This window comes from Armigeres subalbatus, chromosome 3 (genome assembly GCF_024139115.2).
Source record: "Armigeres subalbatus isolate Guangzhou_Male chromosome 3, GZ_Asu_2, whole genome shotgun sequence".
Taxonomy (NCBI): Eukaryota; Metazoa; Arthropoda; class Insecta; order Diptera; family Culicidae; genus Armigeres; species Armigeres subalbatus.
The window spans coordinates 321,956,623-321,970,353 of record NC_085141.1 but is presented as its reverse complement, the minus strand read 5'-3'; the positions used below and the strand labels follow the sequence as shown (position 1 = coordinate 321,970,353).

General features: G+C 42.8%; 2 protein-coding genes across 3 annotated transcripts in view; one reads left to right on the top strand and one right to left on the bottom strand.

The window, feature by feature from the left end:
* The window catches only part of LOC134225470 (dnaJ homolog subfamily B member 6), a 431,651-nt gene extending 421,578 nt beyond the window's left edge, over positions 1-10,073 (bottom strand). Inside the window, exon 1 of one of the 2 annotated variants that reach the window (XM_062705565.1) lies at positions 9,921-10,073. The gene's annotated coding sequence lies outside the window, so the exon portion shown is untranslated. The remainder of the gene's footprint in view (positions 1-9,920) is intronic. The other variant, XM_062705568.1, reaches the window with a different exon arrangement.
* A 1,320-nt stretch (positions 10,074-11,393) lies between these two features.
* On the top strand, positions 11,394-13,731 carry LOC134225471 (uncharacterized). The gene is made up of 2 exons (XM_062705569.1): positions 11,394-11,707; positions 13,269-13,731. The coding sequence occupies exons 1-2, from the start codon at positions 11,559-11,561 to the stop codon at positions 13,570-13,572; spliced, it is 453 nt and encodes a 150-aa protein (XP_062561553.1). The 5' UTR covers positions 11,394-11,558; the 3' UTR covers positions 13,573-13,731.

Here is a 13,731-nt window from a genome sequence, read left to right as displayed (position 1 = left end):
TTCAAATAAACACCTTTCATGAAAACGTATTTTGAAACTAAAATATCGTATTACAATTTGATGAATATCAATAATCGTCGAAAGTTTTGAAAATTATCTAGTGAAAGCAGTCGAAACTGAATCGAAAAGCCAAAATGGGCCACAGTTCAGAACCGTTCACCAAACAATCTTCAAAAATTTGAGCCTGCTATTTTAATATTTTGAAGAACCATGTTCCAAGAAAACGCCTGATACTATCTTTGTGGACTTATGACGGCCTTGCATAGCATCATCATTGTCTCGGAACTAGATTCAGTCAGTAAAAATTTCAAACCATTTCGTGAGCTTCCATTTGATGATTAGGTGGTCAAACTATTAGTCATGTAGATAAAAGGATAGTGGATGAAATCATCATATGGTCTATTCTCATGCACATAGGTGGCTAAGGTCTCAGTTAAACGTGACTCTATCTCTTGTTTTACCGTCTAGCGCTGATCATGAGTTCATTCCCTATCGGTCATTTACTGTGTTATAAGGTAGTCAACTAATTTTATTTGTCTTTCAGAATACACTTAGTCACGTCTCCTATGTTCTTCAATCTTTCTTTACATTGGAGTATGTATTATTTTTATCCTAACCCGAAAAAATGAAGAGCGAAACAGGTTTGTTTATACCTACGTTGATCCATGCAGTGAAAGTAAGAGTAAAATAACAAAGATTACTGAGAAGAAATAACGGATACAATCACCATATATAATGAAAAATTTGTAAATCTACAGTATCTACTTTCTCTACTTACTGTATACTGAACTATGAACTACAATTGGTGCAATGGATGATCGTTTGCTTCCCAGTCTTTTGTGTTAGTATTTTGTTAGTTAAGACTGGTACTAGACCCTGCCGGAACCTCCGCAGCATATACTCAAGAAAATGTTGTTAGATCATGCGACACCTTCTTTAAGTATTTGCAAGGAGGTATGATATATCAAGTGTTTAATTATTTTCTATATATTGGCAAAAAATACTCGACGCGTTTCTGTTAAATTGAAATGTTACCGGGTTTAAAGTACGTACTTCAGTACTGCTTAATAGTGTAACCATACTCGGATGCAATTAAATTCATCTCGTTTTCGTCTAACGGTAATGTGTTGAGTACTAATAATACTAGCAATGTGTACTATAAAAGAACAAATTATTTCACAATTTTAACAATATGCAGACACTTGACTAAACAACGTTGACCCCATCATCCATGGACAGGGAATTCTTATCAAGTGATAAAAGTTGTAGTCTAAATAGGTTCTTAGTGTTAAAAGTATTCACTATATTTTGAACGTACTGTGGATTTTGTTCAGATTTTGGATCAATAGGTAATTCTGATTTTTCACTAGTTTTGACTTATAAACTATCAAAAATGAACGCTTCTGATTATTTTTTGCACAATTTAACTTAAAAAATGTCATTTTCAAAATTTTGCAATGTAATTGTCATAGCATGATTCCATAAACAAATATGTACAAGATACAGTGATGACCACGGTATACAGAAAACAAGGTAGGCTCGTTAGAAAAATGACACTTCGAATGTGACGCATATTTTATCGCCAAATGTTGGAGTACAAAAGTAAGCATGCTGCGACCGTAGAGCATCGTCTCGGTTCAGCTTGTGCGAAGATAGCAGCAACGTCACATGTTTACATTCAAACTGAATGTTTACATGCGTGATGAGCCTGCCTTGTTTTTTGTATGCCGTGAGTGATGACCTGATTTGCAAGATGTCCCAAATTTGACTGCCCCTGGAATGAATTTTTGAAGTTATTTAAAGAAGTTAAATTATTCCAATTTTTTTGGAACTCTATGTTACAATCACAAACATGTGCCCGGCACAACGTACCGTATATACCTTTTTAACGCTAAGCCAATAATTCGCATTGCACCGCCCTAGTGATTTTTTCTCGATACATTTTATAATGTACGAGGAAGGTATCGTCACTGCTAGGTAGATTAATCTGGGTTTTTATTGTACTTTTTATTCGGGATCGTCGTTCCGTTCTATTGTGGTCGAGTGCACATTTTAAAAGAATTTCAAAAACTCAAAGGTGCAGCCCAATCGGGTTGTACGCAAAGGTGACGTAGGACTACGTAGCTATTCGAAATTGATAGTATTTGCCATAATAATTTGTGTCGTTTTATTAACATTGAGCAAACTGCTCGGAGGCCAACTGAATCAAGAAGTCGAATAGTTGTTCCCAGTTGGATGGACTTTGAGTCTCTAACCGTGGAATTAACATGACTCATTGGCCGCTGAAGCCACTCGACTGGCTTTCAGTCGGGGACATCACAATCCTTACTTTGTCACGAACCCTTACATCGCGGGCGAAGACCAAACGTTACATATAAATATATTTGTGTTTGGTTTCACGCCACTTCTGATTCTGCTTATTACTCCTTTATTTCGGCCATTTTTGAGGATGGTGTCCTCCAAAAAGGTCTTTATGTATACAAAAGAAGGTTGATCCGACAATCCGATATGAACTTTCTTTAAAGTGCAAAACTCAATCGTTACTAGCAAATTTGATAGCGCGGCGGACGGAGATGATGCAATTAATTTGAACGGGTGGAATCACTAACAGCAACCAAGCTACCACGAAAAACCAGATGCCGCCGAAACAATCCATTTTCGCAATTAACTCTTTCTTTTCATAAAATGTTGGTCCTGAGAAGAACCAATTTTCTTTTCCCAATGCGTCTTTCCAATAACTAACTGCATCCAAACGCTTGACAGTACCTTGCGTTGAAATTGTCCGACCGCCTTCGTGCTGCTGTGTCCGCTCCGCTGCATCGAATGTCGAACCGAATCCCGATCAAAACGGCTCGCGCGCGCCGAATAGCAGCTTTCTTGTACTTAATAAATTAAGCCCGTTAGCCCCGCCCCTTTGTGATCTAATTAGGTGTAAATATAATGTGCACTCATAACGATTAATGAAGGGGCGGGGCTAATGGAATTACTTCATTAGATATAAGAAAGCTGCTTTTCGGCGCGCGCGAGCTATTTCGATCGGGATTTCGCAGACAACGCACCACTCGAAGAATGACGCAAGATTCTGAATTTGGTTATGAGATGTTATTTATCTTAGATGCGTATTGCTGCAAGAAATAACAGCAGAACTTTGATTCAAGACGAAGTTCCTTCGTACTACCAAACATTATCTCTTGGCATCTGTCTGTCCGAGCGACGTTCACCGATGGATGGTTGCTGTAGATAGTTTCCACTGAGGTGGCGTCTTCATTAATTTTATTCAAAAGAAAGTTGATCCGACTATCCGAAATAAACTTTCTTCTAAATTTGAATGGATGGGATCACTAATAGCAACCAAGCTACCACGCCAAACCCGATGCCACCGAAACAGTCCATTTTTACAATTAACTCTTTCTTTTCATAAAATGTTGGTCTTGAGAAGAACCAATTTTCTTTTCCCAATGCACCTTCTGTCCAATAACTAACTGCATCCAATCACTTGTCGACACCTTGCGTTGCAACTGTCCGACCGCCACTCGATGATTTTTTGCTAAGCCTCCTAAAGTTGAAATAAACTTTTAGCATTGCCACCCACTCCGTGCTGTTGTGTCCGCTCCGCTGCATTGAATGTCGAACCGCTCTCTGTGGAATCCCGATCAAAATGGCTCGCGCGCGCCGGAAAGCAGCTTTCTTGTATTTAATAAATTAAGCCTGTTAGCCCCGCCCCTTTGTAGTAGTAGTAGTAGTAAAAGTAGTAAAATTCTTCTTTATTTACACAATTTTTGTTCTACAATTATTTTTAACATGTACAGTGATCGGCCGGTTTGGCCCTCCAACTTCAATTTTAATTATTATTATTATTATTATTTTTATGTTTCTACTTAATTTTTAAAATATAATGTATCATGACGGCCTTCAGCAGGCGCTTGTAGTGTTTTTTAAAATTTGATAACCTAACTACTATGTACACTTATATTTACAATAAAAATTTGATAACCTAGATTGGAACTAGCGCCCTAAGCGCTTGTTGGTCCGAGTGCAAGCAACGGACCCTAAACTTTTCTTTACACTCACCAAAGCGTTCATGTAAGGTTTTATTCCGGCCAGACGGTGGACCTCGGATGTTCTTGTCCTGGGAGGGTGTTGAGGATCATCCTCAGGAATTTGTTTTGGACCCGTTGAAGTTTGAGGTGGTGGGTTTTAGCGCAGCTCTCCCAGACCGGCATGCCGTATTCGATCACAGGGAGGATGATTTGCTTGTAGACAGCAAGCTTATTTTTCAGGGACAATGACGACCGGCGGTTGATCAAGGGGTACAGTAGTTTCAACAAGACGTTACACTTTGTCACCGTTTTGTCAACCTGCTGCCTGAAAATAAGCTTGCTGTCGAGGGTCAAGCCAAGGTAGTCGGCCTCATTGGCCCATTTCACAGTCGTGCCATTGAGGATGATTTTACAGTCCCCAGGCGGAACAAGTTTAGGGGATTTGGAGTGGGGGAAAATGATGACCTGGGTCTTCGCCGCGTTGATACAGATCTTCCAGCTGGTGAGGTACTCTGTCAGGGCATCCAGGCCTCGTTGAGTTTTGCCCCTAGCGCTCTGATCACTCTACCGTTGTAGACGATGGATGTGTCATCTGCTAACTGAGACAGAATGCCTTGTTGTGGAGGTTCTGGCTTGTCGGAGGTGAACAGATTGAAAAGCAGGGGCCTGAGGATACTGCCCTGGGGACGCCTGCGACGATGTTATGCGCATTGGAACTGATTGAGACCCGGAATGTCCTTGCCGACAGGTAATTGTTGATGATTTTCACCAGGTAGCTGGGAAGGTTGTAGCGTTGTAGTTTGTACACCAGGCCATCATGCCATACATTGTCAAATGCCTTCTCGACATCGAGTAAGGCCATGGCGGATGTTTTCGAGACAAACTTGTTCCGTCTGAGGACGTTGGTAACTCGGGTCAGTTGGTGTACAGTTGACCGACCGCGTCGGAAACCAAACTGTTCCTCGAGCAAGATGTTGAGATTTTCGGCAGACTCAAGTAACCGATGATGAATAGCTTGTTCGAATAGCTTGGATAACCCTGAGAGAAGGCTGATGGGTCGATAACTTTTGGGGGAGGAAGGATCCTTCCCAGGCTTCCGGATGGGGATGACTTTCGCTGACTTCCAGGACAATGGGAAGTAGCTAAGCCGGAGACACTGATTAAAGATCAGCGAGAGGTGCTCAAAGAACGGAGCACTCATGTGTTTGAGCTCGAGATTCAGGATGCTGTCGAAGCCTGGGGCCTTCATGTTCTTCGACGATTTGATATAGGCCGTCAATTCGTCAGCTGAGATCTCCAACTCCTCCGAGAAGTCGTTGGGAATCAAATGGATGTTGTTAGCATGCTCGTTGACGGCTGCTTCGTGTGGACTGACGATGTTCTGCCCAAGATTGTGTGAGCTGACGAAGTGACGACCTATTTCAGCGACCTTCTCTGCAGGAGTTATCAAGCGATCCTTAGAGTCATTATTGTCTAGTGGGATCAAAGGTGGAATGGGCCGAGGCTTGGATTTTAGAATTTTGGTCATTTTCCAGAACGGCTTAGCATAATCTGGGAGAGTGCGGATCTTATTCGAGAAGTCGTTATTTTTGAGGTCCACCATTCTGGCCTTGATAATTTTTGTGATTCGATTGCAGCGTGCCTTAAGCTCAGGCAGTCCAGTACGCTGAAACTGCCTGCGAGTGACATTCCGCAATCGAATCAAATCTTTGGTGAGTGTATCGATGTTTAAGGAGTTGCTTACCTGCCGAGCCGTCGGTACGTGTTGCTCTCGGGCCGCCGTGATCGCCTCCTCGATAGCGCACAGCTGGCGGTCGATACTTTCCGGCGTCTCCGGACGCACCTCGTAGTCGACGGTGTTATCGACGCACTGCTGGAAACGCTGCCAGTTCACTCGGTGGTAGTTCCGCCGTAACTGCTGGTGCCGATTGACCGAGGAGCCCAGTTCCGCCACCACCGGATAGTGATCCGAACTGAGCTCCTGGTATACAACCGGCTGCGAGACGTGGTCACTCAGGTTTGTTACGTAGAGGTCGAGCGTTGCGTGGGCACCGGACCGACTCAGCCGAGTGGGGGAATCCGGGCTCAGGATCGTGTAGTGGCCTTCCTCCATGTCGTTGCTCCAGATGGTGCCGTTTCGATTGCCGCGACTGTTGCCCCAGGCTTGATGTTTGGCATTCAAGTCGCCGGCAATGATATACTGGCCTTGCCTCCCCGTCAGCTTGACGATGTCCCTCCGAAGGGCAGCCGATGATCCATCGCCGGCTTTGGCTTGCGTTGGACAGTACGCCGCGATGAGCGCGGTTGTGCCGACTGAAGTGGTGATTTCGACACCGATGGCCTCGATGACACTGAGCTGGAAGCTTGGAAGCAGACGACAGTTGATGTTGTAGCGAAGAGCGATGGCCACACCACCTCCCCTGGTCGGCCGGTCGAGTCGCACGATGCGGAAGTCCGGGATGTTGATGTTCACCTCCGGTTTTAGGTGCGTTTCGGTGATGAACGCCACGTCTATTTCCTTCTCCTCAAGGAAATCCTTCAGCTCGATTGTTTTGCTCTTTAGCGAGCAAGCGTTCCAGTTGACCAGGCCCACCCTAGCAGCCATTTTCAATGATGAACATGCCAAGTGTGAAGACCTGGTCGAATCGGGTTTTGCAGCCGCGCAGTCGAGTGGCGAGCTGTGCGAAGATCGGCATCAGCTGCTCCGGAGTGTACAGCGGGGCAGATTCTTCCGGTGGGACGGCTTCGTTCTCCGACTGCCGACGGAACCCAGGAGGAGGGAGCGGGGGCCATTCGCTGGTGGATGGTGCCGACGATGTTGGAGCTTGAACCGATGCCGCTGCCGCTGCCAGTCAATTGTGTGGCTGTAGCGGTGGGAGTAACGGAATCACACGACGGGTAGCCGGGATGGCTGGAAAGTTCACCTCGTTGATTACGGGAACACGGTTCTTCTTTGGAATAGTCCTGGTGGAAGCCTTCTTCCGGATTTGCAGGAACTCGACTCGCTTTGGGCAGCCCTTTGTGGTGGCGCGATGTTTGCCGCCACAGTTGGCGCACTTGGGATCGGCCACCTCCATTTTGTCGCACTCGTCCGTCGGATGGGGTTCGCCACACTTGTTGCAGCGCGGCTTCATGCGGCAGTTCCTGGTGCCGTGCCCGAAATTGAAGCAGTTGGTGCATTGCGTGACATCGCGGTGCACTGGCCGATATCGCTCCCAGTCAACGACGGTGTAATTTATAACGCCAACCAGCTTCAGGTCCTTCCAGGTAGTGGAGTCGTGCTCCAGATGGATCAGGTAAAGCTGGTCGCGATATCTCCTCGCCTTGTCGTGACGAGCGATCTTGTGGACGGCTACTGGCTTCAGTCCGCAACTTTCAAGCTCTGCTTGGAGCTCTTCCTCCTTCATGTCGTGAAGTCCTCGCAGCAAAGCCTTGAGCGGCTTCGTGCCGGGGTGGTCATGAGTGTAGTACTCATACTTGTGGACCTCGAGGAACTCCACGACGGATTGATGATGGTCCCTGTTGGCCGGCATCACTTTCACGCCCTCGCTGCAGAGCCGAAAAGTACATTTCAGCCCCTTAGCGATCAGCTGGCGAATTTTTGGGCGTAAATCCGGCGGATCGCCCTTCACAAACACGGGCGGGCACTTCTCCTTCCGCCCCGGTTGCACCTGCGGCAGCTGCGATTGCTGCTTCTTCCTCTTTTTCGGCGGATTGCCGGCGTCATCAAGCGGCAACGGCGAGAACACGTTGCTCTGCAATAGCTGCTTGGAGGGGTTACCCGCGCCTCCAAGAGCAGTGCGCTTAGGCACTTTTCCAGCGACCGAATCGGCCACCGAGTCTCCCATGACGGGTCCGGGAGAAAATAACGCCAACGCGACAAGCGAAAACGTAAACAGCGAAAGAACGAGAAAAAACACTTCGAAAAAAATGCGCGAGCAAAAAACACGTCCGTACGTGTTGCTGTCTCGAACTGGAATGATGACCGCCCCTTTGTTATCTGATATGGGTGTAAATATAATGTGCACTCATAACGATTAATGAAGGGGCGGGGCTAATGGAATTACTTCATTAGATATAAGAAAGCTGCTTTTCGACGCGCGCGGGCCATTTCGATCGGGATTTCGCAGACAACGGACCGTTCGGAGAATGACAAATTCTAAGAATCCTATGAAATTTTCTCGATTTTGAATTTGGTTATGAGATGTAGTTTATCTTAGATGTGTATTGTTACGAGGAATAACAGCAGAAATTTCACTCAAGACGAAGTTTCTCCATATTACCAATTATTATCTCTTTCCATCTGTCTGTCCGAGCGACGTTCACCGATGGGTGGTTGCTGTAGAAAGTTTTCACTGAGGTGGCGTCTTCATTGATTTTAAACAAAAGAAGGTTGATCCGACTATCCGAAATAAACTTTCTTTCAAGTACAAAACTCAATCGTTAGAAGCGAATTTGATAGCGCGTCGGAGGGAGATGATGCAGTAAATTTGAATGGATGGAATCACTAACAGCAACCAAGGTACCACGCCAAACCCGATGCCACCGAAACATTTTCGCAATTACTCTTTCTTTCCATAAAATGTTGGTCCTAAGAAGAACCAATTTTCTTTTCCCAATGTTCCTTTCCAACTACATGACACCACAATTTGTAATAAATTTTCAGCATCGGCACTGGCGGTGCGGGATCACCACAGTGCTATTTTTATGGTCAACCTTTTCTTCATATGAAATTCTGGTTCGTTGAGGTTGAATGATCTGCAGCAACACATCGAGCACCACCACCAATGCGATGGATTTCCTTTGAAAATGTCATTAGCGCCTCCGTGATGCTGTGTCCGCTCCGCTGCGATCGCTTTGATGCGTCTGCGCTGCGTAAAATCTTGTTCAAACTGAGGATTAGATCCAAACCCGCAAGTGATTGATTTTTGATGTCTGTGCTAGTGATACATATACGTGATTGGTTGGTTGACCTATTTCTAAACTTTTTATCAATTTGCGATAATAAATAGTTAAAATTCAGTATTTTCATATAAATACAAAGAAGCGTTGACTTATCCTTGATCGAATGGTCCAAAAAAATTGAAAATCCATCGAGAAACGGCTTAGATATTAAGGTTTAAAGTCTATCATATTTTCGTGACGGTCCCCAATTTTCGCAATCGTAAAGTGTACCCCAATATAGAAAACACAGACGTAGTCCTACGTCAAAACAGGTATGAGATAACCCGTAGTTTTAGTTGAAAGCCACGAACACGTAATGACTGAAGTTAAATTTGCGGCCATATGGATCAAAGCCGTTCGTGAAAATCAAAATCGCCAAAAATCATTTACCCAAAACTTTTTTTTAAGTGTACATATCCTGGCAGACATACACTGAAAACCAAAACTACCCAAAAGTGGGTTGTTTTCACACAAAACCGTAGTTTGGGCCAATAACCCAAATTTGAGTAAAATGACTTTTTTGGCACTAGGTAGTTCTTAATCACATGTAAATAATTTACCCAAAGCTGAGTTTAATCTATCCAAAGTTTATCCTTAATCAACCTAAAATTGAGTGCGTAAATTGAACTCAAATTTTGGGTTGATATATGTGTCCGTGTAGTTTTGTTATGAAAATGTGTAAACTAGTAAACACAAAAGATAACACTTTTTTCATGATTGTGTTGGTGATATATTGGCGAGCAAGCAAAACACTTCCCCTCTTCTGAATATTGGTGTTGGTGATGGTGAACCCACAGCAGCGGTGAAGTAATTTTGTTCTTGAACTTCTTTATCTCTTCGGATTCTTGCTGATGGTCATTTTGCGCAAAAATCGACTAAGATCCCGAAATATACGGTGCATTAATTGTTTCATCCAACGTAAATGCTTCCACCTACCTTGATGCCCTTTGCAGCGATGAATTCCAGCGAAAACCTAGGCAAAAACACTCGCGCACTTATCACACACCGTTTTCCGACTAGAACGAGAAAATCGCGATTTTGTTGGCGGGGGGTGTGACAGAACGGACGAACATTCGCAACGGGTAAACAAAGAAAAAGAAACAAAATCACGCACACATCTTTGCTTTGTATCGAATTTCGCGTTCGCAAACAAAATTGAAATGCTGTCAGATAGTCGACACAGGATCAACATTCGAAAAGATCATCAAGCAAAATCTATAACTAATAAAAGCTGGGGATTGCGGATAAAAGATATTTTAGTTACTAGATAAAGATTGTCGCTTCGGTTCCCTTTGTTCTGCTGTCCGAAACATTAGAGTCCTATAAGAAGAGTAACGTCATGTGCCACGTTTGACAGGTCTCCTGCTCGTTTGGAACGCGCATTTGTATGGAACTGACAGACGATTCTGTTCCAATTCTGACACTTGACGACACTGTTATTATAGTCACTGTACGAAACATGTGGTTTTGGTCCGATTCGTGAATTAAAATCGAATTAAACATAAAACTGACAGTTAAAATATTTTCTAAATAATCCTGCTCGCCAGAGCAAGATTACTTTTGGCAGATATTGAATCATTTTTGATAGATGTTTTGTTGGTCTCGCTGGGTAGCACCAGCCATTCTTATGACCGGAGGATTTCATAATTTCAAAACTGATAAAGATTGTCGCTTCGGTTCCCTTTGTTCTGCTGCCCGAAACATGTGTGGTATCTAACTGTCAAATCGTATGTATTTTCCCTTAATTGACATTTAGATCCCCTATCCTCGCCAGCAAAAGATGTTCCGGACAGCGAAGACAGTGACAATGTTTATCTTGTAACTGAAATATCTTTTGACCAAAGCCTATTGACGAATTGAGTTCTCCAAGCACAATTTCTCGCACACTAACGTCACTGTATAAGATATATAAAATAAAAGTGGGTGGTAATCTCGTTGCGGCAAAAATATAACGAATACTTTTGGAGGAAGACAGCATACATTGACAGGAATACAGCGAAGTCACGCACACTTTTATGTATTTGGAGAACTCAATTCGAGAGGAAAAAAGAAGAAGACATGCGATGGTGAGAAACAACAAAATCGTTCATGGCAAAGTACACGGCGGTAATTTTAAAATGCCTGTAAAAATTTTAAAACTAATTCTAATTAAAAACTAATCAATGGAAAGTGCGAGAAAAAGGCAAAACTATATTTTGAGTACATTATACGGAGTTTTTTTTTCGGAATAATGTTTTCTAAATGTAGCTTTTCATCAATCAATCAAGTTTAATTCGAATTTTATTCACGAATCGGACCAAAGCCAAAGATGCTCTCAAGTCTCCACAGTCCGCACTTATCCAAGACACTTTTTGTTTACCTCTTAACTGACAGCATGACAGAGCGTGACAAAAACACAAAGAAGAAGAAACTGAAGTCCGTGTCAGTCAGTCAGATTTTGGTTCGTTCGTTCGTTCGATATTACACAACCGCAGTAGCAGGAGTAGGCAAATCGAAAAGTAACATCCCGGTTTACGGTTTGTTCCGCATTTTAATTCGCTGTCCGTGTTGTAACAAACATCCGCCGGCTCCACAATGACCGACGCCAACCAGTCGTTCGTGAAGAACCTTGGCCTGAAGCCGCTAACGAAGGAGAACATCCTGTACTACTATTTTCCGCTGCAGAGTATGGTCAGCTATGCTGCCCTTTCGGTGAATGTCATGAACCCATCGATCGCTATCAGGTAGAGTATAGAACACAAAATATTTTTCTTGATTCAGACCATTTGTGGTATTTATTTAGCAAGTTACGGAAAATTTAAAAATCTATTTCGTTGAAATATCCTCATCCGTCGGCAAATTTTTAGGGTAACGACCGATATTCCGGTAGGAGTGCCATTCCAAGTATAATAAGTTCAAAAATGAATGTTTTGATACTATTTTGTCAAATCATTGACGTTAGTGGTGTGTGCGGGGTATGCCAAATTATCAAATCGGCCGGGCCGGAATATTTACCGTTTCTCTAGTAGTAAATCGTATTTTGGTATTACAGTTTACGTTGAAAACAAACAAATTACAAATTACTTGATATAATACTAATTCGTACAATTCCATTTAATTTCCCCATTAGATTGTACCTTTAACAGATACGTACCAGCAACCTTAACAGTAAGGCCGTCTTCAATATCTCGTACTTCACTCGACTTTGCTATAAAATCGTCAATATGAAATTTAAAAGAATTATGATAGAAGCGAATATTTTCCATAAATTATGATTTTGTTCCTTTTGGATTAGATAAATCTCTTTCAGAATTTGAGATAATTTCTTTACAAATTTAGACTAAGACAGTTTGCCGAATAAGGGATTAAATTTTAAAACCTGTGCCTGCTACAATATGAGAGTTCCAAGTCATCTGTTCCACTACATTTTTTAGTTTTTTTTTTTAATGCAATTAAAAGAAAGCTGGCACTCCCCAAATCCATTTGTAAACCTCTGCAAAAAATTTGGGGAATAAATTCAAAAAAAGTAATTTTTTTCACCATTTGAATGTTCCTGTAATACCTGTAATTCCTGTAATACAGTAATATCCCGAGTTTATCACCCCTTGATGAATTTTGGGGCGATAAAACAGGGTATGTGACAAAATCGGAAAAAAATCGGGGAGTGACAAAATCGGGTCAACAATGTATTTGGAATTTCATTAGTATTTTTTGTATTCATTGACTCGTCATACTACTTCGCAAAAAGAGCATCCATAAATTACGTAGCGCTTAGAAATGGGAGGGGGATGCCCGGAAATCGATGGAAATTGCATACAAGAATTATGTAGTTTTATAATTCCAACAACATTAACAAATCTCATTATGTTAAGAAAATTATTTTGAGCTTTTTAGTGGAATGTCTTCACTTGTCATAAGACGAGTTTGTACAATCCCATTGAATATCACCACTTTTGTATCTTGACAGATACGTATTTCGACCTCAACAGTAAGGCCGTCTTCAGTGTCTCGTATTTGACTCGACACATGACAAGTGAAATCTCATTAGGTGAAATGTGTTTAAAATTTCCTTAAAATTACATAACAGAAATAAATGAACATGCTGATAAAACGAAACATTAGAGTAGCCATAACTCAGAATAATTTAAAACGCAACATAATTTAACATTAAGACACAAGTTTTGAAATCTTAAATCATGATCATGGAAATCGATCGATTGCAATATAAAAAAAGTGACTGATACAAATCTGAGAATACAAATAAGTCTAAATATTAACGTTATGTATCATTACCCTAAATTTCAGATTACTGCCGAAGCGAGATGTGACGAACTTCCTGCTGGTGCACACCCTGTTCGGTACGACGCTCTACTTCTACAGTCGGCCCCACTTGGCGGCGGTTCCGGCCCAACGCCGTGCAGCCTACAGCATTTGCGGCGGGGTCCTGTTCAGCTTCGGCTCGGTGTTGGTGTGGGCCGTACTGCGAAGTGCCATCCCACGCAACCAAGCATTGGCCACCGCACTAGGACTGTCGTCCGGAGTGGTACTGGCCAAGCTGGCCTACGATTATCTGGACAGTAACGATAAACAACTGGTCGCCAAGAACTAAGACTGGTATTGGCACATTGCGAAACGAGCGGCAAGAGCGACCACACATGCATGTTTCGATTGGTATCACCATTTTTTTCAAGATCATTTCGGGAGTTTATTGATTCGCTGACTGTTTTAGATGGAATAAAATTCTCTGTTTCACTTGTGTAATGCCTTA